The sequence below is a fragment of the Notamacropus eugenii genome, chromosome 6 (assembly GCF_028372415.1).
Source record: "Notamacropus eugenii isolate mMacEug1 chromosome 6, mMacEug1.pri_v2, whole genome shotgun sequence".
Classification (NCBI taxonomy): domain Eukaryota; kingdom Metazoa; phylum Chordata; class Mammalia; order Diprotodontia; family Macropodidae; genus Notamacropus; species Notamacropus eugenii.
This window is the reverse complement of record NC_092877.1, coordinates 317,021,420-317,049,093: the sequence shown is the minus strand read 5'-3', so window position 1 is coordinate 317,049,093 and position 27,674 is coordinate 317,021,420. Positions and strand designations below refer to the sequence as shown.

At 36.2% G+C, this 27,674-nt stretch overlaps 1 protein-coding gene across 9 annotated transcripts in view; it reads left to right on the top strand.

Moving 5' to 3' along the window:
- The window catches only part of USP37 (ubiquitin specific peptidase 37), a 77,997-nt gene that overhangs the window by 39,297 nt on the left and 11,026 nt on the right, over window positions 1–27,674 (top strand). For all 9 annotated transcript variants that reach the window (XM_072617772.1, XM_072617771.1, XM_072617773.1 and 6 more), the window contains 3 exons: window positions 3,112–3,253; window positions 9,549–9,804; window positions 21,744–21,910. In XM_072617772.1, coding sequence (XP_072473873.1) covers window positions 3,112–3,253; window positions 9,549–9,804; window positions 21,744–21,910 — 565 coding nt within the window. The remainder of the gene's footprint in view (window positions 1–3,111; window positions 3,254–9,548; window positions 9,805–21,743; window positions 21,911–27,674) is intronic.

Genomic DNA, 27,674 nt, shown 5'->3' with positions numbered 1-27,674 from the left:
TCCCTCCTCATCTTGGTTGCATTGGGTTTGTTAGTGCAAAAACTTTTCAATTTAATGTAATCAGAATTATCCATTTTGCACTTCATAATGTTCTCTATCTCTTGTTGGGTCATAAATTTCTCCATTGTCCATAAATCTGGCAGATATACTGTTCCTTGCTCACCTAATTTGTTTACAGTTTATCAGTCTTTGTACCTAGATCATCTATCCATTTGGACTTGATTCTTGTGTATGGTGTAAGGCATTGGTCTATGCCCAGTTTCCGCCACAGTGTTATCCAGTTTTCCCAGCAATTTTTGTCAAACAGTGACTTCTTATCCCAGAAGCTGGGGTCCTGGGGTTTATCAAACAGTAGATTGCTATATTCATTGACTACTGTGTCTTGAGTACCTAACCTGTTCCACTGATTACCCCTCTATTTCTTAGCCAGTACCAAGTGGTTTTGATGATTGCTGCTTTATAATACAATTTGAGATCTGGTAGGGCTAGCCCACCTTGCCTAGCATTTCTTTTCATTAGTTGTCTTGATATTTTTGTGGCATTTTCTAGCCTAAAATTTAAGGGTATTTCAGAATTAATCTAATTTGTTTATAGATTTTTATTTTTTTAGGAAAATCAATATTAATGTTGATTGTTTTATTTCTAAAATGAGTGTGTAGATACAGATACAATATATTTACATGCTCACATGCCAAGAGGCAATCTAAACTCAGACATAAAGACCTAGATTCAGTGTCATGTCAGACGCAGACTTGCTTTGTAACTCTGGGCAAGTCACCTGATCTCTCTGGGCCTTGGTTTGCTCCTCTGTACCATGGGCATTACAGTAGCTGTATCTCTCAAGATGTTGTGAAGATAAAATGTAGTGATGCCCTTGAAGCCCCTAACAAACCTTAAAGCTCTTTACAAATTTGAACTGGAGTCACTGTTAATATTAGTTTTCAAGATTTTTAGTCACTGAACTTGAGGGATTTTGAGAATGACTTGGAAAGTATATTCTTGAGGAGTACTATGTTGCAGAAATTTTATTGCTTTCCCACAAAATTTAAAGGGCTAGAGCTGGCCAAGGAAAGAAGGAGATAGTTCCACTTCTCCTTAATGCACTCGTCCTCTAAGAGTTGGTTGGAATCACCAGTGTTGAATATTATACCTCTCACTGTGAGTAACTTGAAAAGTCAGCAGTCTCAAAATTTAACCTGTCTTCTAAAATGTCATAAAATAAATTTTATTGTTCTTGTTTTTCAATACAGTTAATTCCAGGTGACTTAAATGACTCAAAATCTGAAAGTGTTATGGATACAAATATTCTTCCCCAGTTCTTTAGAAAATGAGCAAGTATATGAATATTTTTCTTTAATTTAGACAAGCTATCATCTGTGAATATATTACTTATTAATGGGATGTACTCTGTAGCAAATCACTACAGTTGTCACAAAAAGATGACTTCGTTGGACATTGTTATTTCTTGATCTGGGCATCTGTGCTCTGAGGTCTTTTGTTCTGCAAGCTGATTTCCTATCACACACATTTCCTATCAGTGATTAGGCCCTGGCAAGCTAAGCATGTTGATAAAACTTAGAAAAGACTAGTTTATGAACCAAGAAAGCCATTTGGGTTTTTTTATAGTATCATTTATTGCATCTAATGGATTCTGCATAGGCTACTAGGAAATAATCCCCTTCTTCAGCATAGTATTTACCTGGACACTTTGTGTCTGGAGGTTTCCTTGGTGACCATGAAATCAGAGATACAGAATTGACGTCATTAATAGGACGTTTCCATTTCAGTTTTATTAAAACTTGAAAGATCCCCCCAAAAAAACCAAACCACCCCCTTCCCTCCCCCAAAAAACCTGAAAGATCACACAGTGGTTGGATATCATTCAAGCTAATTACACTTTCTGGAGCTGCCATCTCCCATAAAGTATTTGGTATGATTGCTGACTTTTATATATTTTTTTAAAACTGTGTTTCTATGCAGAGCATTGCTGTATCTTATTTCCTAGTTTCCTGATTTTTTTTTCATTTATGGTTTGCAAATTTAGATTTGCATTTACATTTCATTCCTGTTCTGTTTTGCAGGGGTAATGTTTTGATTTATGTTAATTTATATAAAGAGAGATTTTTCTTTGGGACATTTCCTTATTTCTTTTTCAGCTTAGTTTATGGTGTCCAGAATACTTAGAAGTAAAAATGAATCTTATGATGATGTCAAATAAATGAGGTGTTTGAACTAAGTAAATTTTCCATACGAGTTCTTAAGTATTCAAACTTATTTCACCCATTTATGAAAATATTCCTAAAATGTATTACACATTTTTGAACTGTCTTAGACTAAATACATTAGATACAATTTTTTTTATTGTTGACATAGGTTTATAACAGTGTCAATTTTGTCCTTTACTGTAATGTAGTCTTGAGGGATGTTGGCCTGACTGCCCCATATTAAATTATTCTAAGCTAATCTGTTTTTATAATTCTTTGGGCTTTTTATTGTTCCATGTATTAGCTATCACTTGTATATCCTCAGTGCTGACAGTGTATTATCTTGTTTCTAATTTATTGCATTATTTAATACACAGTTTTTTGAATGAGAATTTAAGGATGACTTCAAGCCTCTCTTGTGGAATAAGATGCCTGACCTTAATGATTGCTATCTTCTCCCAAAGCCTGTTTTGTTGACTTCCCCAGCTACATTTTGGATTCCTGAAATCTGACTTGTTAATAATTGTGATATTGCTCTAATTAAAAGAGTGAGTGAATTATCCCATGCATAGTGTTGTTAGATTTATTCATTGCCATGTCTGCATGAAATACATTTGAAAGTACTTTGTTTACAAATATAATAAATGTTTCATTGGAATTAATCATTAGAAGAAAAAAAGACAAAAAGTGAGAGCAGTATTTTGAGAATGAAGGAAATATATATAGATGTATCTTCAGCTTTCAGCTAAGTAATTTTCAGTTAGCACAAAAATGGTAAATGTTCTACTAAATTTTTCTGAGTTGGAAAATGCTCCTTTTTTTTTTTTATTAGTGTTTATGTTCCTAAAAAGAATAACAAAGATAAATTATCCAGAACTGGAAAATATATTTTTTTAAAAATTTGCAGGAAATATACATTCAAATCTAAGAGCTCCATAGGATTCTCTATTGATTCAGACAGTGAGGATGAGCTGCTAAAACGTTCTGTGGCCCTCAGTCAGAGACTTTTTGAAATGCCGGGCAGGGAGCAACAAGAAGACTTGGAAAAGGTAAGTGACTTCCATGAAAATGTGTGACAAAAATTTATGCATCAGCTGTTATCACATGAAATCAGTCATATGGTCTTCAAAATAAGGGTTCAGAAAATTGATAAGGGTAGGTACTAAATTTTTTGAAATTAGAGAGTTCTTTCCCTTGCTAGCTCAGTAATCTATACAGTTTGGTAGCTTGTGCTCATAGACTTCAAAATTAAGAGAGAGTGAGAGGGTCTTCTAGAACATCTAAAACCAACCTCTTTATTTTGAACAACTGAGATGCAAAGAGTTTCTGATTTTCTGAATGTTATACAGAGTTCTTAAGAAATGTGAGTTGTTATGAGTTCTACATTACCATTTTATCTTTTGGTCTTTAGAGAATTATGTGCTTATTTCAAAATGCTTATTTGTGAGGAAGTCATAGTAAAAGACTTTTAAAAGTTCATTCAATCTGGGCTTCAGATTGTGGCTAATAAGAATCATAGATCAACCTTTAATGAGCAGTCATTTATTAATACCTATAGCAGGTATATGTTAGATTCTGGGGGTACAAATGCGAAGAATGAAACAATCTCTGCTCATAAGAGACTTAAGTTCTTTTTTTTTATTATTATTATGAAAAATAATATTCCTTGGAAGTCTAAAGCAGGAATAATCACATATCATAGTTATTCAGTTGAGAGCAAAAGCAAGAATATTCAGAACATCGGAATCTGCCCATGGACCTTGGGGCGTTTATCCCCACAAATGCTTGTTCTGTTCATGGGAAAAGGGACCACACACTTGAAGAAACCTAGCAGGAAGACAAATAAATGGGGAAAGTCACATTCCTGGGGCAATTCACAATCTTGACTGGAGACTTGAAAATCTTGGTCTGTCAGAAATAATCTGTACCACTTGAAGCCACTTGGTTTCATCTGATCCCCTTCTGATCCTCTCTGGCCACAAATAACCAGTCTTCTATTCTGAAGCTGATGAACTAGGAACAGACTTTTATATCATAACCACCCTGAACAAGGAGCTGAAAATGTGTCATAGTTTTTTTAACAAGGGCTATCTCAGTATGGCCTTACTCAGTGACAACCAATTCCTTTGAACCATATGACTCTGAAACTCTTTTGGTTGGCCTTGTAGGCATTATGGACAAGCCTAATCAGAATTTCTTTCAACAGAATTCTGTTTTCTCCAGTCCACAAGCACAGCTCAAAACAAAAGAGACATAAGGACCAAATTTTCCTTTCTGTTTCTTTCTCGTTAAGCCATAGAGAGCAGTGGAAGGCAATTATGTATTCTGGGGAAGTTCCCCCTCTCTTCCCAGGCTCCATGCAGTTATCTTTCTTAGCATTAGACTCAAAACTGTCTGTACATAGCCACATGGGGTTTGGGGGGCAGTCCAGGAAGGGCTCTTTGATGGAACTTGTGTTGTGTCCTGAAGGAAGAGGGCAATTATGTGACATGAAGGTAAAAGGGTAGTAGTACATTCTAGGCAAGGGAGATGGGCAGTGTGGAGACTCAGAGATAAAAGATGGGATAATATAGATGAGAAAGAAAGAAGACAGGGTGGTTGGGTCAGAGTAGGAAGGAAGTGAGGCTAGAAAGATAGAGAGGAGCCAGTTGTAAAGAGGTAAAAGCTAAACGGGATTTTATATTTTATCTTAGAGACAGTCAGGAGCCATCAGAGGTGGTTGAGTAGGTGAATGACAGTGAAATCTGTACTTTAGGAAAAACACTGGCAGTAGTTTGGAGTATGGACTGGAGTGGGGCGAGGCTTGAGGCAGGGAGACCACCTGAAGCTCAGGGGAGAGACTAGGGTTTATGCAAATCTGAGATTCATCTGCATAAAGATGATAAGGAAACTAATGAGGTTACATAGCATAGAGAAAAGAGGAGGGCCTAGTTCAGAATCTTGTCTGATTATTGATGAATCAACAGAACATATTGAGTGTTCAGACAGAAAAAGAGAACTGGGAGAAAGAGTGTCACAAAACCTTACAAATGAGAGAATATCCAGAAGGAAAGAGCAGTTAATTGTGAGATGCTGCAGATAAGTTGAGGAAGATGGGGAGGAGCCAAGATGGCGGAGTAGAAAGACACACATATGCTAGCTCCGAACCCACAGCCCATAAAATATCTGTAAAGAAGAACTCCCAACAAATTCTGGAGCAGCAGAAGCCACAGAACAATAGAGCAGACGAGATTTCTGTTCCAGAGAGACCTGAAAACCTGACGCGAAAGGCCCGTAGCAGAGCGGAGTCCAGCCTTGCCTTAGCTGTGCGGCACCAAGCGGGGCAGATCCCAGCAGGCTTCAGGGACAGAATCTCCAGCAGCCTCGCAGGTCCCTCCACCCATAGGTGACAAGGGTCGGTGAGAGTCTTTTTGGGTGGCCGACAGGAGAGTGGGGTGTCCCCGTGGCTCGGGCCCCCTCTGGAGGCTGCAACAGGGACGGTGGCAGACAGGGGCTCCCAAAGCAGGCAGGAGCTCAGATCCATTGTTGAAGGTCTCTGCATAACCCCCCTGAGGGAACTGAGCCCCATGAGGTGGCCCTGCCCCCACCTGAGCACCTGAACTTAATCTCACACTGAATAGCAGCCCTGCCCCCACCCAAAGCCCTGAGGCTGGGAAGCAGCATTTGAATCTCAGACCCTAAGCGCTGGCTGGGCAGATCTGGAGGTGAAGTGGGGGTGGAAAGAAAACTCAGAAGTCAAGTTACTGGCTGGGAAAATGCCCAGAAAAGGGAAAAAAAATAAGACTATAGAAGGTTACTTTCTTGGTGAACAGATATCTCCTCCCTTCCTTTCTGATGAGGAAGAACAATGTTTACCATCAGGGAAAGACACAGATGTCAAGGCTTCTGTATCCCACACATCCAAAATAAATATACCATGGGCTCAGGCCATGGAAGAGCTCAAAAAGGATTTTGAAAATCAAGTTAGAGAGGTGGAGGAAAAACTCGGAAGAGAAATGAGAGAGATGCAAGAAAAGCATGAAAAGCAGGTCAACACCTTGCTAAAGGAGACCCAAAAAAATGCTGAAGAAAATAACACCTTGAAAAATAGGCTAACTCAATTGGCAAAAGAGGTTCAAAAAACCAATGAGGAGAAGAATGCTTTAAAAAGCAGAATTAGCCAAATGGAAAAGGAGATTCAAAAGCTCACTGAAGAAAATAGTTCTTTCAAAATTAGAATGGAACAGATGCAGGCTAATGACTTTATGAGAAACCAAGAAATCACAAAACAAAACCAAAAGAATGAAAAAATGGAAGATAATGTGAAATATCTCATTGGAAAAACAACTTACCTGGAAAATAGATCCAAGAGAGACAATTTAAAAATTATGGGACTACCAGAAAGCCATGATCAAAAAAAGAGCCTAGACATCATCTTTCATGAAATTATTAAGGAAAACTTCCCTGAGATTCTAGAACCAGAGGGCAAAATAAGTATTCAAGGATTCCACCAATCACCACCTGAAAGAGATCCAAAAAGAGAAACTCCTAGGAACATTGTGGCCAAATTCCAGAGTTCCCAGGTCAAGGAGAAAATATTGCAAGTGGCTAGAAAGAAACAATTCAAGTATTGTGGAAATACAATCAGGATAACACAAGATCTAGCACCCTCTACATTAAGGGATCGAAGGGCGTGGAATAGGATATTCCAGAAGTCAAAGGAACTAGGACTAAAACCAAGAATCACCTACCCAGCAAAACTGAGTATAATACTTCACGGGAAAAAATGGTCTTTCAATGAAATTGGGGACTTTCAAGCATTCTTGATGGAAAGACCAGAGCTGAAAAGAAAATTTGACTTTCAAACACAAGAATGAAGAGAAGCATGAAAACTTAAACAGCAAAGAGAAGTCATAAGGGACTTACGAAAGATGAACTGTTTACATTCCTACATGGAAAGACAATATTTGTAACTCTTAAAACTTTTCAGTATCTGGGTAGTGGGTGGGATTACACACGCACACACACACAGACAGAGAGCACAGAGTGAATTGAATAGGATGGGATCATATCTTAAGAAAATGGAATTAAGCAGTGAGAGAGACATATATTGGGAGGAGAAAGGGAGAAATGGAATGGGGCAAATTATCTCTCATAAAAGAGGCAAGCAAAAGACTTTTTAGTGGAGGGAAAAAGAAGGGAGGTGAGAGAAAAACATGAAGTTTACTCTCATCACATTCCACTAAAGGAAGGAGTAAAATGCACACTCATTTTGGTATGAAAACCTATCTTACAATACAGGAAAGTGGGGGAGAAGGGGATAAGCAGGGTCGGGGGGATGATGGAAGGGAGGACAATGGGAGGAGGGAGCAATTTGAAGTCAACGCTCTTGGGGAGGGACAGCATCAAAAGAGAGAATAGAAGCAATGCGGGGCAGGATAGGATGGAGGGAAATATAGTTAGTCTTACACAACACAACTATTATGGAAGTCATTTGCAAAACTACACAGATATGGCCTTTATTGAATTGCTTACCTTCCAAAGGGAATGGGTGGGGAGGGAGGGATGAAGAGAAGTTGGAACTCAAAAGTATTAGGAACAGCTGTCGAGTACTGTTCTTGCTACTAGGAAATAAGAAATACAGGTAAAGGGGTATAGAAAGTTATCTTGCCCTACAGGACAAAAGAGAAGATGGGAACAAGGGAAGGGAGGGATGATAGAAGAGAGGGCAGATTGGTGATCGGGCAATTAGAATGCTTGGTGTTTTGGGGTGGGGGAGGGGACAAATAGGGAGAAAATTTGGAACCCAAAATTTTGTGAAAATGAATGTTAAAAGTTAAATAAATTAATAAAAAAATATATGAGGCAATAAAGAACAAGTTTGGCCCCTAAAAAAAAAATAAGTTGAGGAAGATGAGGACTAAGATAAGACCATCAGATTTGGCAATTAAGAAGTGATTGGTAACCTTGGAGAGAATAAATTTATTTGGATGGTGAGATCAGAAGCCAGATTACAAAGGTCACTGGATATGTTAATAGCATAGTGATCCATGAGTACTGGAGACATTTGGATTATCTCTTTTTACAAGGGAAGAGCACTTCATGAACATTTTTTTGAACTTCCCTCATTAGAACAGAATTATTTCAAAAGGCCATTTTGTTGTGGCAGGGTAAACCTCTTTCCACATAATATTAAAGCTGGGGCTCAGTTTGGATGATAACCACTTTGAGTGAAAACTAAAAGGACGTTCAAAGCCACAATTCTTCACTTTTCATTAACTTTTAAATATTTTTTTCTTTTTATTTTGTTTCATTAAATTTTTTTTTGCAATTACATGTAAAAGCAATTTTAAAGATTTTTTTTATTTTAAAGATTTTTTTTTAAAAATTTTGAATTTCAGATTCTCTCTTTCCCTCCCTCTCTACCCCCCTCATTGAGAAGGCAAGCAGTTTGATATACGTTATACATGTGCAGTGATGCAAAACATTAAATATATTTTTGAATAAATCTTGGGAAGATTATGTGATTATGTGATTTTTATTCTTCATTTGTATTTGTTTTGGTTAATGAATCAAAGAAATCCAATTTCTACTAATGTATAAAATGGTAAAGAAAAAATAAATGGCCATTCTTTCACTATTGAGTGTATATTGACCATTGCTTGTAATCATTTTGAACCCCTTTCCAAAAATATCTATTTCACAAATATAGGGTGTGGGAAGCATGGCTAAGACTACAGTTCATGCAAAAAGGATCTCATTGTTTTATTGGACTAAAGATTGATGAGTCAGTAGGGTGCCATGGCTGCTTAGAAACCAGAACACACTTTTAGTCTGCATTAAGGAAGAGTATCCGACTCTAGAATGTGGGGTGTGATGGTTCCATTGCGTTCTACCCTAATCAGACCACATCTAGAATACTGTGGTCAGGTCTGAGAAAATTGAGAATTGAATTCTCCAACAGAGGTGGTAAGGATGATGAGAGGTTTGGTTGAAGATATTGGGAAGCTTAAATCTGAAGACTTTGAGGGTAGGGGGACATGATAGCTGCAAGTGTTGGGAATGCTGCTATATGTAAAGTAAAGCTTATATTCTGCTTGAGCTTGGAAAACAGAACTAGGAATAGTTGGTGTAAGTTTCAGAAGCATAGGTTTAAGCCTAATATAAGGAAAAACTTCTTAACAATTAGAACTATTTAGAAGTTGACTATGAGTTGCTTTGGTGGAGGTGTTCAAGTGGAGGCCAGATGACTACTTCAGGGATATTTGTGAAAGGATTCCTACTTAGGTATGTGTTGGACTAGATGGCCAACCTGGGTCCCTTAGAACTGTTTAGATTATGTAATTCTGTGCTTTCCACTTATAGGGTTCAAAAAAATGCAAAATGGAATCAGATAAATCTGAATTGGGAAACTCAGGATTTGATGGAATGAGTGAAGATGAACTTCTGGCAGCTGTCTTGGAGATAAGTAAGAGAGAAGCCTCACTGTCTTTGACTAATGAAGACGATGATAAGCCTACCAGCAGTCCAGATACGGGGTTTGCAGAGGATGATATGCAAGATATGCCTGAAAATCTGGAATCTCTGGAGGCAGAAAAATCAAAAGCCCCTATAGATTCTGGTGAGTTGAATAAAAATGAACATATCTCAAAGTAAAGCATAACTAAAACCTTTACAGAGTTAGTAATATTTTTAGTGGCAAACAGAAATAGTTTTTCTAAGAGTAGTGTAGGTAATCACGTCTGAAGTATTTGCACCCTTTAAATTGATCTAATTTTATTTAATTTGAGATTCTGTGTATGTGACTAAGTACCTAGGGATACAGTAAAAAGTATGCCTCTTTCTGGGATGTATGGCAAATTAATCAATATTATTTTGACCTGTGAATATACACGTTTATATCTTAGTATATGTCTTTCTTCTGTTTGGTCTTTCCATTTGCTTCAAAAATTCATGTAAAGTAAGTCTCCTAGATGGCCTCCACATCCAGGGACTATTTCCTACCTTTATATCCCTGCTCTTAGACTAGCTCACTATTGGGAGCAGAAGGAATGCCAGACAAGAAAGTCCTAAATATTATTTCTACCCCAAACCAGGTGTATTACATTAAATTTTAAGCCTCAGTTTTATCACCTACAAAACTGAGATGATTCTTTTACTTACCTACCTCATTAGATTGCTTCTAGAATCAGAATTGTTTTTTTTTTCCAAATTCATTATTTGTTTTCAGTTTTCAACAGTCACTTCCATAAGTTCCAGATTTTCTCTCCCTTCCTCCCTAAGAAGGTATGCAATCTAATATGGATTCTTCACATATATTCTTATTAAACATATTTCCACATTGGTCATGTTGCATAGAAGAATTTAAATGAATGGGAGAAATCACGACAAAACCAAAACATAACAGAAGAGAAAATAGTCTGTTTCATTCTGCGTTCCAGCATCTTTCTCTGGATATGGATGGCATTTTGCATCATGAGTCCTTTGGAAATGTTTTAGGGCCTTGCATTGCTGTGAAGGGTTAAGCTTATCAGATACAGTCCTCGCACACTGTGACTCTTACTGTGTGTAATGTTCTCCTGGTTCTGTTCATTTCATGCAACATCAATTCATATAAATCTTTCCAAGTTTTTCTGAAGTCTTCCTGTTCGTTATTTCTTACAGCACAATAGTATTCTGTTCCTTTCATATGCCGCAACTTGTTCAGCCATTCCCAGATTGTTGAGCATTCCCTCAATTTCCAGTTCTTGGCCACCACAAAAAGAGCTGCTATAAAAATTTTTTACATGTGGGTCCTTTTCCCATTTATTTGATCTCTTTGGGATGTAGCCCTAGAAGCAGTGTTGCTGGGTCAAAGGGTATGCACATTTTTGTAGCCCTGTGGGCATAGTTCCAAATTGCTCTCCAGAATGATTGGATAAGCTCACAGCTCCAACTCTCCCACATCTTCTCCAGCATTTATCATCTTCCTGTTTTGTCATGTTATAGGCTAGCTCTTTGATAAACGTTGTATGATCTATCCTGTCATGTTAGCCAATCTGATAGGTGTAATGTGGTACCTCAGAGTTGTTTTGATTTGTATCTAATCAGTAGTGATTCAGAACATTTTTTTTTTCATATGACTGTAGAAAGTTTTGATTTTTTCCTCTGAAAACTGCCTGTTCATATCCTTTGATCATTTATCAATTGGGGAATGCCTTGTATTCTTATAAATTTGACTCAGTTCTCTATATATTTTAGAAATGAGGCCTTTATCACAGATACTAATTGTAAAAATTCTTTCCCAGTTTTCTGATTCTCTCCTGATTTTGGTTGCATTGGCTTTGTTTTATGCAAAAATTTTTCAATTTAGTGTAATCAGTTATCCATTTTACATTTCATAAGTTTTCCATCTCTTGCTTGGTGATAGAGTCTTCCATTTTCCATAAAAAATTGCTTTAAAAACTATAAAGCTCAAGTCAAATCCAAGGTGATAACAACATTATTATTTTAGCACCTTGCCTGCCAGTGGAAGAAATGAACTGAGAGTCTTTTTACTTTGGCCTATTCCATGAAACATTGTGGATGTTTTTAAAATATCAGTAGTTTCACCAAAACCTTTTATCTACTAACCATCAGCATGGCTGATCAAAAATGATCAACATTTTTTCTCTTATGACAGCAAGTTCTTAAAAATCTGTAATATGTGAGATATATAAATAGGCAATGAATTATAGAATTAATTTTATTCTAAATGTGTTGAATAAAAGCCTGTATTATTATAATGGGCTATTAGATAATCTATAGGTTAATTGGCAGGGAGGAAAATCTTGTGATTTTGGCATTCAGAAATAATTCCCTCTTTGTTAAAAATAGCTTTATTATCCCTACAATGTCCCTACTCTTGGTTGCAATTTCCTATAGTCAAAAGGTTTGCAAGCTTAGTACCAGATCTATTCAGTTATAGATTACTGGTAGGGGAACATCCGAGGTTAAGTCTAAAATTAAGCTATTAGGCATAGGACTTTAGACCAACAACAATAAGTTAGGGTCCTTTAATTCTTAGTAATACTGTGGAGATAATTAGGTCAAGAGCTTATGAAGTTAGCAACTTAAATATTATTTGTGTCTCAGTTGGTTAATGTTTAAAAAAAAAAATTCTTTTGTGGTCCGTATTGTAAATGCTTTAAAAAGAAGTATCACCTGACCAAAAGTTTGAATTGTTTTATATATTATAAACTGTGTTAAAAAATTAAAAATTAAAAATTAAAAAAAAAAAAAGGAACAGCAAGTTTACACAATGGATTTGCAGTTTCATATGCAATCATCTTTTTTATCATACTGTTAGAAATGCTTGTTTATGGTAACCAGCACTGCCCAGCTTGTCTGTGTCTCATTCTGAAATTGCTTCTACTCTCTTGTGAATTTTTTTAAATTTCTTTTTTTTCAATCAGCAACAACCTATCTTCTCTCTGCCACTTCCCCCTACCCAATTTGAGAATGAAAGAAAAAACAAAATCCCTGTTACAAAAACATAAAGTTAAAACAAATTTCCACATTGGCCATGTCCAGAAATGTGTCTCCTTCTTTCACTCTTGAGTCCTTCATATCTCTATCAAGAGGTGAGTAGCATTTTTCATCATCATCTTCATTGTTGTTGTTCAGTCGAAGTCTATCCAAGTTTATCTCTGACATCTTTCCTTTTAATCCTCTGCCAACCTCTTCCTTTTGCCTTCAATCTTTCCCAACATTAGAGTCTTTTCCAGTGAGTCCTGTCTTCTCATTGTGTGACCAAAATATTTAAGCTTCAGTATTTGACCTTTCAGTGAATAGCCTGAATTAATTTCTTTAGGCATTGACTGATTTGATCTTTTTGCTATCCAGCGGACTCTCTAGCACCACAGTTTGAAAGCATCAATTCTGTGATTAACTTTCCTTATAGTCCAGCTCACAGTCATGCATCACTACTGGAAAAACCATAGATTTGACTATATGGATCTTTGTTGGCAAGGTGATATTTCTTCTTATTATGGTGTCCAGATTTGCATAGCTTTCCCTCCACGGAGCAATCATCTTTTAATTTCATGGCTTCAGTTGCCATCAGCAATGATGAGCCCAAGAATATAAAATCTGTTTCTGCTTCCATTTCTTTTCCATCTATTTGCCAGGCAGTGATGGGACCAGTTGCCAGGATCTTAGTTTTTTTGATGTTAAGCTTCAAGCCAGCTTTTACACTCTTCTCTTTCACCTTCATCAAGAAGCTTCTTAATTCCTCCTCACTTTCTGCCATCAGAGTGGTATCATCTCCATATTTGAGATTGTTGATAGTTGTCCTGGCAACCTTAATTCTGGCTTTTGATTCATCCAGCCTAACGTTTTACGTGATGTACTTTGCATATAAGTTAAGTAAGGTGACAACATATATATTATACTCCTTTTCCAATTTTAAACCAATCAGTTGTTCCATGTTCTTGGACTATATGCAGGTTTCAGGAGACAAGGTGATCTGATACTCCCATCTCTTTGAGGACTTCGCACATTTTGTTGTGATACACACAGTCAGAAGCTTTCGTGTAGTCAGTGAAATATAAGTAGATGTTTTTCTGACACTCCTTTACTTTCATCATAAGCCAGTGAATGTTTGCAGTCTGGTCTCTAGATCCTTTGCCTCTTCGAAAACCAGCCTGTTCTTGTGGCAATTCTCAGTTTATATATTGCTGAAGCATGGCTTGCAGAATCTTAAGCAAAATCTTGCTGGCATGTGAAATGTGCAGAATTAATTTAGTTATTTGAACATTACTTGGCATTGCCTTTCTTTAGGATTGGGATGTAAACTGATTTTTTCCAACCCAGTGACCACTGGGTTTCCAAATTTGCTGACATACTGAGTTCTGGAACTTAACAGCATCGTCTTTTAGACTTTTAAATAGCTCAGCTGGAATCCTATCACCTGTACTAACATTATTAGCAATGCTTCCTAAGGCCCACTTGACTTCATTCTCCAGAAAATCTGGCTCTAAATCAGTAACCACACTACCATGGTTATTGGTAATGTTAAGATCTTTCTTATATCGTTCTTTTGTGGATTCATGTCACCTCTTCTTAATCTCTTCTGCTTCTATTAAGTGTCTAGCATTTTTGTCTTTTATCATGCCCATTTTTACATGAAATGTTTCCTTGATATCTCTGATTTTCTTGAAGAGATCTTTTGTCCTTCCCATTTTGTTTTCTTTTATTTCTCTGCATTACCCATTTAAGAAAACCTTATTTCTTCTTGCTGTTTTCTGGAATTCTGTATTCAGTTAGCTATGTGTCCCATTTTCCTTTAACTTGAGCATTTTCTGCCTTTCCTGATCCATTTGTTAAGCTTCATCAGATGGTCATTTTGCTGTATTGCTTTTCTTTTTATTTGGTATGGTTTTTGTTGCTGCCTCCTGAATGATTTTGAGGATCTCTGTCCATAGTTCTTTACCAGATCTAATCCCTTATATCCATTCATCACCTCCATATTCATAAAGGTCATCGCTATATGGTCTGATGTTTTCCCTACTTTTTTTATTTTAAGTTTGAATTTTGCAATAAGAAGCAAGTTTCATCATTCATCTCTGGGAATTACGATTGGCTTTTATACTGAACAGAATTCCTTGTTCTTTCAAAGTTGTGTCTTTATCATAGTGATGTCATTATGTAAATTGTTCTGCTTATCTTCACTTCTTTCTGTCAGTTCATAAAAGTGTTCCCAAGTTTCTCTCAAATCATCCCCTTAATCATTCCCACAGTATTCCATCACATTTATAGGCCATAACTTCCTAAGGCATCCCCCTGTTTTTTGACATTCAGATTCCTATCCTTTGCCACCTCAAAAAACTATAAATATTTTTGTATGTACTTAGGATTTGATTTGCTTAAGACCGATTCCTCCCTTAGTTTACCCTCCTTTTAGTTCCCTTTCTATTTCTCTCTTCTCCTTTACCTCCTAATCCTGTGTTGAATGAAGTGTATATCTATATTCAATTCTGTATGTGTGTTCTTAACCTCCTTTGGATAGTTCAGTTGAGAGTGAGGATGAGGTGTCAGCCCTCTTGTGCCCTCCTTCCTTGTTGGTATAGATGTCTACCTGCAAACTGCTTTTTTGTGAGATAATTTTCCCAAGCCTTTCTTTCCCTTCTCTTCCTCCTTACCCCATCATCCTTACCCCTAAGGAGTTCTTTTCCCCCTTCTTTCCATTCTTCTAAGATTGTTAAAACATAACAGAATCGCTCCCATGCATTGTCTAATTAGACTCCTTCTATGAACATTGAGGATGGTAAAGATAAGAGGGGACAAGTATTGTCTTCCTTTATTGTGATGTGAACAGTTTATCTTGGTTTAGTCATTTGTCATGGTTCATATTTACTTTTTTATGTTTCTCTTAATTTTGAACTTCAAAGTTACTGCACAGCTCTTGGCTTTTTATCGGGAATGCTTAGGAGTCATCTTTTTCATTAAAGCTCCATTTTTTTCCTCCTATAGTATTATAATTATTTTTATGAAGTAAATTATTCTCAGCTGTAGACTCCTTCAGAATGGTGACTACTAAATCATGTGGTACTGTCTATTAGTGCTTGAATTGCTTCTTTATGGCTGTTGGCAGTATTTTCATTTGACCTAGAAGCCCTTAACGTTGGCTGTGATATTCCTGAGAATTTTCATTTGAGAATTTCTTTTCTTGCGGGGGTGGGGGGATGGCGAGGTGGGGAGATTTCTCTTGAGAGGTGACTGATAGATGCTATTTCTGTTTTACTCTGGTTCTAAGAGATCTGAGGAGGTTTCTTTAAGTTTTTTTGCAGTATGGTATTTAGGCTCTTTTTTTTTTTTGGTCATGGTGTTCAGATAGTTCAGTGATTATTAAATTTTCTTTTCCTTGGTCTGTTTCCCATGTCAATTTTTTGTGTTTCTAAAGCCTTTTGACTTTGTTTTGATATTTCTTGTTGTCTGTGGAGTCGTTGACTTCTACTTAGTGCATTCCAGTTTTCAGGGAGTTTTTTGCTGGGTCAAGGTTTGTAACTCTTGTGCCAAACCATTAATTCCCTTTCAATTCTTTCTTCCATACCTCTCATTTCTTTTCCAAATTTTTCCTCTAATACTCATGGATAAAACTTTTTTTTTTTAGCTCTTGTTTCAACTTTTTTTGGGGAATTCTAGTTGAATTTGTGCCCAGCCTTTATCTTTCTTTGAGGCTTTGCTTATAGATGTTTTAGTGTCGTTCTCTTTTAGGTTTGTGTCTTGAGTGCCTGTCACCGTGATTACTCACTGTGGTGGAATTTTTCTGTTTGCTCATTTCTCCAGCCTCCTTTTTGACTTTGGACTTTAATTTTAGCTCTAGGTTCTCTGTACTTCTGGAGGAACAGTTTGAACTGGTCCTGATGCTTTCTTGTGGTATTGAATGTTGTGTTATTCCAGGATTTTAGGAATAACTCAGACTGGGGACCTGAAAGCTTTCAGTGCTCTTGAAGTAGTCTGATCTAGGGTGAAGTCTGATCACCGACCCGCTGGTCTGAGCTCTGCAAATTCCTGTCCTAGGTTTGGGTCTAACATATAAGTGCTGCTTCTGTTCTTACAGCCAAGCTAGAAGTCTAGCTTCAGTCACCTAATTACTGGAGCTGGTACTGACTTTTGAGGTTCCCATTCAGAGCAATGACCTGTTTTGAAGACTATATACCGATATTTGCCCTACTTCTCCAGTTCTTGGCCAGGTTATCAGAGTCCATGCTGGTTTTTCTGGCATGAATGGAATGATTCAAAACTGAATGAGCTAGAGGGAATGGAATCTTATTTGGATAATATCTTATGTCCTTCACCACCTACTGGTCACCTTGCCTGTCTCAGTCAATACTGCTTTCACCTTGTTTCTGGTAATTTAGTAGCTCAGAAATACCCAACATATTTCTTGCAATAGAGTTCCTTTCCCCTAACAAGTTTACCCCAAATCTAGTCAGTATCATAATACTATTCATATATATATGCATGCATGCATCAGATGAAATTTGAAAGTATCCACCTACAAAGTGAAATTTGATTTCTCCCAAATCCTTCATTTAAAATACACACAGATGTTAGTTAACTCCAAATCTTTTAAAATTGAATTGGTTCACAAAGTAGTCCATTTTTACTAGTTATGAGCACTTTCCATATCTATGGTTTTAAACACTTGATCTCAGAACTATATGCTTGTATTGATCTCAGCTTCACAAATGGGTCATTGTAAATCATCTTTGTAGGATTCATTCTGGGTTTGATGGCTGCATCAGCTAATTGTCTAGAAGCATGTATTGAACTAGTACATTGGTTGCTGAAAATTTGTGCTGCATGAAGATGGTGTTGTCTGTAATCTCTCCACTAGCCATCAAACTGTAAGATTGACATGTGGGTTTTAAATGTGTATAAAACTGAGTAAGAAATTTTTTGCCATAGGAGCCAAATTGTAGGGTTTTCATGACTGTATTGTGGTTGTCATGAAATTACTATTTTAACCACTAAGATTTTGATTAATAATTGTTTTGCCACTAATATGAAATGTTTCTTTTGCATTAAGTACATCTTCAATATTTTGTCAGAAATGCTATCACAGGAGAACTGATGATAACCATGAACACTTAGATTTTGTTTAATGTTAAATGTTGTTAAACATTGAAAGCTCTGGAGTGAAGAATCTCAGGGACCATATGGTTCCATGTGACAGGGAATGATGACTATCATATAGAAAATGATCCATTTAGAATGCAGCTATAACCATAATAAATGTGAACATACATTAATTTTAAAATAATTCAAGTGAATGAATTCAATTAGATTTTTCAGTGACTAAATTTGGGAATTTATTTAGCTTAGATAGAAGTATCTGATTTGGTTGATGTTTTTCAAAAAGTGTTTTCTTTGCCATGTACAACAAAATCACGGTAAATCATGGCTTTTAGAGGAATCAAGATTGGCATATTTGCATTTATTGTAAGGAATATGTGTTCTCTTTAAATTATGCTCCCCCTGTTGTAGCCAAGCAGAATATAAACTTTGGGACAGGAATTTTTTCATTTTTGTCTTTCTGTTTCAGGTACCTAGCATATTCCTTTAAATGCTTAATAAATATTCACTGAACTGCTGTGCTGCTTTTTCTCTCGCTTTATTAATGAATAAATTAAATTTCTTTCTCCAAATTCACTTTAAAAATACGTAAATGTTTTGATTACACTTTCCCTTTTAGCAAGTTGCTATATGTCTGAATTTTTGTCAAAATAAAATTACATAAAAGTTTTTGTAGTGATTTCTCAGCAGGGTTTCTAGGTTTGCACAAACTTATGAGCAAAAAACAGTAGTGGAAGCTGTGTATGTATTTGTCCTTATAGTTATAAGTTATAATGCAGAACGTTATAGTTAGATTTTTTTTGTATTCTCAGAACCTTAAAGCATTAGAAATTTAGTAACTAGTAGCTGTTAAAACATGTCCATTATTGAACATTGTTATGTATTTATGATATGTAAAGGTAGATGGAAAAGTCTGAGAATTTCAAATATGTAATATTTCATTTTATTTAATAGATGTTTCTGAAAATTAAGTTGTTGCACATTGAATTATATTTTTCAAGTTTCTTAGTATCTTATTATTTAAGGATACAGATCATTGTTAAATGGATAACTATTCCCCTAGTTTTTCTGTTTATCTAAATTTAAATTTCTTTGTATACTAGTTTTCTTAAGTCAGCAAAGTGGGAAATAGTACAAGCTTGCTGAGGACAGCGACTACTTTATTTTAAAATTTTATACAATCAATAGAAAGAAAATTAAACATGTAAGACAAGAAATAAAATCCTGCATAAATCCTAACTACAACATACATTTTTACAGATTTGTAAACAAAAAAAAGTGATTATTCTGTGCCCTCTTCCAACTTGATCTGAAGTTTTGTTTGCCCTTGGCTTAATTTTCTTTATTTGGCCAATGCGTGTCCTGTTCTAGTTATATAAGAATTATTTTATAGGTAATTTTTACTCTCAACATCGTCACCAAGCAAATACACAGTATTTATGTCACTTGTCTTGGTTAGCCTCTTTCAACATGCTTGATAGGATTACCTTAAACACTGCCTTCTGAGATCTTTCTGTTGACAAACAGAAGCATGGAGATATCTGTAAAAGAATGTTCTTTGCCCCTTTATCCTGTTGCAGATCTTGTTGGCCTTAAATTTCTCCTACCATCTGCTTCCTTCACTCCTAATCACAAACTGCTGAAGCTTAGAGACCATGAAACTTTGCTGGTGGGGTCCACTAGAAAAGTTTGTTATGTGATTTCATCAGGGCCCTCAGTGCTGTTGGGCAATCCTTCTATGATTGTCTTACTGATATTATCCCACTCTCCACAGCGGCTCTTCCAAACTGTTTCATCCCTTCTCAAACCTCTTATCACTCCCCTGCCTCCATCCTCCTAACTTAGAACCTTGCCTCATGTTTTACTGAGAAAATGGAAGCCACTTGCTGAGAACTCCCTCATCGCCCCTCTTCCTCATCTCGCATTACCCAGATACCTTCTACCACTCTCTCCTCCCCTATCTCACACAACAGGACTCTGTCCTAGACCCTATTTCTTCTCCTTTTATACTGTTTCATTAGATGTTCTCATCAAGTCTCATGGATTCAATTTTCCTGTCTGTGGAGATGATCCTCCAGCCCTAATCTCTCTCCTGATCTCCAGACTCATATCTGCAAATGCCTATTGCATATCTCAGATTGGATATCCAATAAACATCTTAAACTCAAAATGTCGAAAGTTGAACTCATTATCTTTCCCCCTTCTCTCTTAATTTTCTTGTTACCATTAAGGATAGTATTATTATCCCGGTCATCAAGGTTTCCATCCATGTTGTCATCCCTGACTTCTCACTCTCATTTCCCATACTCAGTTATCCTTCATAATATCTTTTGTACATGTTCCCTTCTTTTGGCACTATACCAGGTGTGGGCCTCCCCACTCCATATTGGTTACAAAAGCCTTTTCCTCAGTTATCTTGCCTCCAATCTCTCTCTAGGCTGTCCTCCATCTGTCAAATTAATCCTCCTAAAGTGCAGATCTGACCATGTCACCCCTCTACACACATACACATTAAATAAACTCCATGTGCTTCCTATTATCTCCAGCTTCAAACGTGAAATTCTGTTTGGCCTTCAAAGCATATCACAACCTGGCCCTGTCTTCCTTTTCAGGCTTTTTCCACCTAATTTCTCTCTTCCCCAGGATTCTCTGTGATCTCATGACATAGACCTCCTTATTCTTGCACAGGATTCTCTCTCAGATGACTCTGTACATTTTCATTAACTGTGCCCCATGCCTAGACTTTTCTCCACCTGCTGAGGTCCCAGATAAAAACCCACCTTCAGCAACAAGCCTTTACTGATCCCTTTTAATGCTAATGCCTTCCCTCTATTGATTGTCTCCCAGTTATCCCATATAAATTGTTTGTGCATAGTAGTGTTTACATTTTGTCTCCTTGCATTAAGACTGTGAGCTTCTAGAGAGCAGGAGCTGCCTTTAGCCTGTATTTGTACCCCCAGTGCTTAGCACAGGGCCTGGCAGACAGTGAGTGCTTAATGAATGCTTACTGACTAACCAAGACAAGGAATGCATTCACTTCCTTTTGATAATATTAAAGCAACATAATGTGATGGATAAAACATAGGACTAAAGGAGGAGCTTCTTAGAGCTTCTTTTCTCCCCTAGGCAAGATCTATGCCCTTGCACTTCAACTCATTCTCTAGTATGGAGTAAGAAGTCTTCTCAAGACTTAGGCTAATTCTCTGTTAACTCTTGTGTACTATATACAACTTAAGACTGCCTTCCCTGCAAATCATTTCCATAGTACAGATAATCAGATGAGCTTTGAATCTGACATGAATAAAAAATAAATTGCTTTTACAAAAATAAGTCAGTAGCATTAATATAGTTCTTATCCACAGCCTAGTACATTCTTAGAAAGTTAAAAATCTCTTATCATCCCTCTTTTTCATGAGGAAACTGGGGTTCCAAGAAGTCATGGGACTTGCTTGTGGTTTCCTATGGAGTGAAGATTGGAGCAGAGACTCATTCATTCAAGTTAGTAAACATTTATTAAGTCCCTGCTGTGCGGGGCACTGTGCTAAATGTCAGGAATACAAAAAAGAGGCACAAGACATAGCTACCCTCGGGGAGCTTAACATCTAATGAAAGACTGTAGGTAAGCAAATATATGCAAAACAATCTTGGTGTTTCCTCTTAAGTTGTTCACCACTTTCTGTTGGAGGGACCACAGTGCCCTTCTGGAAGTAAAATCTAACTAAAACTGGCCCTTTCATATGAATAAAACAGAATGACGAAATTGTTTTGTCCCAGGTTAGTTTGGTTTTGTTTTAATGGTATTTGTGACATTCCTTAAGAAAAGCTTCCAAGTGAAAATACTCTGGTGGCATTGAGGTTGGGCCCTGAGGTCAAGGAACTTTAATCGTTTTGGAAATTATTCAACTGGGAAACCTGGGGAAAAGCCAGAATTCTTGAATTATCCTCTTTTTGCTTCCTTAGGTCCTGCCAGTTTCACTGAGATCACTAAAGATTTTGATGAGAATAAAGAAAACAAAACTCCAGAAGGGTCTCAGGGGGAGGTCGACTGGCTTCAACAGTATGATATGGAGCGAGAGCGGGAGGAGGAAGAACTCCAGCAGGCCCTCGCCCAGAGCCTCCAGGAGCAAGTAAGAGCCACCCAGGCACCTCCCTTCTGTCAGCCACTGTTCGACAGCACTTTACTGAAACATTTATAAAATGATGACAATTTCCTCTGTGTACATGACACATGTGCTGTGCTTTTGGCTTTATTTTATTTTATTTTGTCTAGGAATGAGGTAGCTTAGGAAACTGTTCTACACCTTGAAATGGCAGATAATTGACTTGCCCAGGGTCACAGAACTATTTTGTCAGGAGTGGGATTTAGATCATGTCTTCCTAAAGCTGTGACTAGCAGGATCTAGGGTGGTATGTGTATTTTTGATTTTTAAGTACAGCAGTCTTTCCAAATACCATTTAGAAGACAATTTTATTTTTCTGTTCTAGTGCCCTTTCTTTTAAATAACTTCCTCTTTAGTGATTGAGTCTGTCATGTTTTATATTTGTCAAAGCTAATTTGGTTTTAATTAGCATCTCACTTTTCTTGCCCCAGGCACCTGGCTAACAGGTAGTGTTTTCATGGTTCTGTCATTCAGCTGAGTTCCAAGTAAGATGGTAATGAAACTGAAATTGCCTTGAATAATTTGTTAAGCATTCAGAATACATTTACAATATTGTTGTTTGCGTTAATCCTAAGTAATCAAATTCAGGAAATCTAATTTCCTTACAGAGTTTTCAAAAACAACTGTTCATACTAATATATCATTGAATACATGCATATGAATGCAAGTGTTATGTGGCAGTCATATAATAATATCTGGTATTGTCTACTGCTTTGTAGGTTCTTCAACAAAGTATGATTTGATTTTGAGAGATTTTCTTACCTTTTACGAAAGGAAGATACCTTTCAGTTATCATTTTATCACTAGTAGGATTTTTTTTAAATTTTGTTGTTTAAAAAAATTTTTTTTAATTGCCTCACTTAAGATTACCAGACCTTTCCCAGATATAATAATGAGAATACATTTTCTTAAATGAAGCATCTTCAATTTGGCAGTCCTTTGGGATTATCTCGGATGATGGTATTGCTGGGAATAGCTAAGTCATTTCACAGTTGTTCATCATATAATGTTACTGTGTTCAGTGTTCTTCTGGTTCTGTTCCCTTCACTTTTCTTCACTCACTGGTTCTGCTCACTTCACTCTCTCAACTCATGTAAGTCTTTCCAGGTTTTTCTGAGGTCAGAAAAACCTTTCCTTTCCATCCTGCTCATCATTTCTTATAGGACAATAATATTCTGTGACTGTCATGTGCCACAACTTTAGTTATTCCCCAAATGATGGCCTTCTCCTCAATTTCCAATTTTTTGATGCTATAAATCCCATTTCTTTTAAATATCTTATTCTTTTGGTCACTGGCCTGAGCATATCTAAGATTAAAACACTTTAGCAAAGAAAAACATATTTTCTTTCTGCTTCTTTAAGTAAATGATTGTAGTAGCTCTGCTGGTTTAAGAGCTCTAAGCAAATTGCTAGGATTTAGAAAGTTAGAAGAATTCTTAGCATCTTTTTTTTAGATTAGTTTAAGAGGGTAAAAGACAACTTTAATTTTGTTTTGCTTGTTTCCCTTGCCTCAAGATATTGACTCATTTGTATAATACTTAACATGTCCTTTCCTTTTCACGATTAACTATTTATTCATCAAGGCACATATATCCAGAACATGTAAGTTTAATACAACAAAGTAAAATGTGGGTATTTGTTGATCTACTGTGTGGGGAACACTGGACTGAGGAGATAGTTTAGATTAGACACTACTTCCTGCCCTCTAATAATTTGTAGTCTAGTTGGGAGAATTGTGTGAAACACATAAAATATGCATTATTATTACACAATAAACGCATTAGAGAGTTCTTGTGAAGTCTGTGTGGAAAATTGTAACCAATCTGCAGAGGGATCATGAAAGTATTCCTGGATCAATTAAATATCTTAGCAAAGTCAGAAAATTAATCTCATAGTCTCTTTCATGAAGAAACTTACTACCAACTTTGCAAGGAAATAAGCCCTACTGCTCTAGGAGAATTAGGATTTCTTGGCAGGAACTTGTTGGAAAGAAATTTAATCCATTTGTGTAACTTGTTTTGCAGGGGAAATGCCAGCGACATTCCCATTCTCTCTCCTCCCTCTTCTCTTCCCCTCCCTCCCCCATTATCAAGCTTTTTTTTTTTCTTCCCTTCATTGCAGTCCCTAGACCGGGATAGGAATGGGGAAACAAAACCCCTGCAATAAATAGGCATATCAAGTCAAACAGTTTTCCATATTGGCCTTGTCTAGAAATATCTGTCTTATTATTTTACATTTTAGTCTATCTCCTCTCTTTCAGGAGATGTGAGCGTACTCCATCATTGATGCCGACAAATCACGAATGATCGCTGTGCTGGTTAGGGCTCTCAAAGTCTTTCAGAATTGTCATTTTTACAGTGTTGATATTATTTATAGTGTAAAACATTCTCCTGGTTCTTCTTTTTTCTGCCATCAGCTCTTACAGGTCTTTACAAGTTTCTCTGAAATTCTTCATTTCCTATAGCACAGTCCATAATCCATTACATTCATGTACCAAAGTTTGTAGTTATTCCCCACTTGATGTTTCCTCCTTTGTTTTCAGTACTTTACCACCACAAAAAGATCTCAAACTTCGATTATTAACTGCAGAAAGTATTCTTTAAGTGTTAATCACCAAGGATGTATTTAATAGCACAGTAAAAAGAAAAGTAAGATAATCAGTAAGGTTACAGAACTTTGTACAATATTATAGTAGCAGGTAATTTAAATCCCATTAAAAAGGTAAACATATTAACATTAACATATGATTGTACATGTATAGCCTAGATCAGATTGCATGCTGTCTTGGGGAGGGGAGAGAGGGAGAAAAAAATTGGAATTCATAATCTTAGAAAAGTGAATGTTAAAAACGAAAAATAATAAATAATAAAATTAATTTTAAAAAAGATAAACATGGCTTTTGTGTTTGATACCAGGGGCCTGTTTTTCCTTGGGCTACCTGTTGTTTTGTTCATAAAAATAAAATTTCTTAAATATTGCATTTTTTTTTTTTACTTTTTCCTTTAAATCATTCTTACATAGGTATTTTTCTGCCTCCCTCCTAATCTTGGTTGCATTGGCTTTGTGCAAAAACTTTTCAATTTAACATAATCAGAATTATCTGTTTTGCATTTCATAATGTTCTCTATCTCTTGTTTAGTCATGAATTCCTCCATTCTCCATAAATCTGACAGATAAACTATTCCTTTCTCCCCTAAATTTTTTACAGTATCAGCCTTTACACCTAAATCATGTACCCATTTGGACTTTATTTTGGTTTATGGTTCGGACGCTGGTCTGTGCCCAGTTTGTCATGCTATTTTGCAGTTTTCCCAGCAGTTTTTGTCAAACAGTGAGCTCTTATCACAGAATCTCGGATCCTTGGGTATATCACACAGTCGATTGCTTATAATTGTTGACTACCGTGTGTCATATACGTAACCTATTCCACCGATCTACCCCTCTATTTTTTAGGCAGTAACAACTAGTTTTGATGATTGCTGCTTTATAATACAATTTAAGATCTGGTATGACTAGGCCACCTTCCCTAGCATTTCTTTTCATTAATTCTCTTGATATTCTTGACCTTTTGTTTTTCCAGATGAATTTTTATATTATTTTTTCTAGCTCTACAAAATAATTTTTGGGTAGTTTGATTGGTTTGGCACTGAAAAATTAATTTAGGTAAAATTGTAATTTTTATTATATTAGCTTGGCCTACCCACGAGCAACTGATTTTTTTCCAATTATTTAGATCTAAACATTAGACTTTATTTTTATGAAAAGGGTTTTGTAATTGTGTTCATATAGCTCCTTGGTTTGTTTTGGCAGATAAACTCCCAAATACTTTATAATGTCTACAATAACTTTAAATGGAATTTCTCTATCTCTTGCTGTTGGGCTTTGTTAATAATATGTAGAAATGCCCATGATTTATGTGGGTTTATTTTATATCCTGTAACTTTGCTGAAGTTGTTTATTATTTCAAGAAGTTTTTTACTTGATTTTCTAGGCTTCTCAAAGTATAAATCAGCAAAGAGTGATAACTTTCTTCTTTACCTATTCTAATTCCTTCAATTTCATTTTCTTAATTAATTTGTTTTCAGTTTTCAATAGTCACTTCCATAAGTCGTAAATTTTTTCCCCCTCCCTGAGACAGCATGCAATCTTATATGGGTTCTGTACATACATTCTTACTAAACACATTTTCACCTTAGTCATGTTGCATAGAAGAATTAAACTGAATGGGAGAAACCATGAGAAAAAACAAGACATAACACAAGAGAAAAATTGTCTGCTTCATTCGGCATTCCTATCCCATAGTTCTTTCTTTGGATGTTAAGTGTGTACTTCTCCATCATTTTATACTTTTTCTTCTCTTTATTTCCTACCCCATCTTTATGAAGAAAAGGATAATTCTGAAGGACTAGTGTGCTTGGCACCAAGGCTTTAAGTTTGATACTCCCCTGTCCCTCTTCTCTTTCAGATCTCAATCGTATGTTCTTGTTTTTTCCTTTTAAGCCTCTCTGCTATTTATCCTCCCTGTTTAGAGTTAACCCTCTCTTAATCTATCCTCCCTAACTTTCCCTTCTTCCCTTTCCCTTGTTTCTCTGTTCATTGAAATGTATTTCTGTACCCAACTCTGCATGTATATGCATTTTTGCCCCATTTAGATGAAAATGTAGTTCAAATCACCTGCCCTCTGTCACCTTCTTCCATGTTTGTATGGTCTTTTATTCATGTATCACAATGAGGTCATTTCTCCTTCCTTTCTTCAGGAATATCAAACCATAACAAAACCCACTCTTGAACCTTCATCTTATTAGACCTCCTCTGTGATCCGTAATGATACTAAGATTCTGAAGGGATTTATATTATCATTTTCCCATTGAGTATAATCGTTTCATTTTTGTTTAGTTCTTTTTGATTTCTGGCTTACATTTTATCCTTTTATGTTTCTCTAGAGTCTCCTGTTTGTATTTCAAAGTTTCTATGCAGCTTTGTCTTTTCGTCAGGAATGCTTGAAAGTCCCCTCTATTTCATTACAGATGTTTTTTTCACCTGTAGAACTGTACTCAGCTTTGCTGGATAGGATATTCTTGATTATTAGCCTATATTTTTTGCCTTCTGGATTATGATATTATGGCTCTCTGCTCCTTTATCATAGAGGCTGTTAAATAACTTAGGTGGTGCTGTGGCACCTCTGTACTTTAATTCTTTCATTTTTTCTAGCTGCTTGCAGCATTTTTTTTCTTTGTCTTGGAAGCTCTGCATTTTGATTATAAATACTGGGAATTTTCATTTTGGGGTTTCTTTCAGGAGATGAGCAGTCAACTCTTTTTATTTCCATTTTACCTCCTACTTTTATAAGATATTTGAGCAGTTTATGACTTCTTGAAATAATATGTCTAGTCCCCTTTTTTGTTTTGGCTATCATAAAGGTTATCTAATGATTCTTAAATTCTCTCAATCTATTTTCTGAATTAGTCTTTTTTTATACTATTGAAATACCTTTTCTCCTGTTTTTTTTCCAGTCTTTTGAATTTGTTTTAATATTACGTATTTTTTTTTTATAATTAAATTTATTTATTTAACTTTTAACATTTATTTTCACAAAATTTTTGGTTACAAATTTTCTCCCCTTTTATCCCCTCCCCCCCTCAAACACCAAGCATTCTAATTGCCCCTCTGACCAATCTGCTCTCTCTTCTATCATCCCTCTCTGCCCTTGTCTCCATCTTCTCTTTTGTCC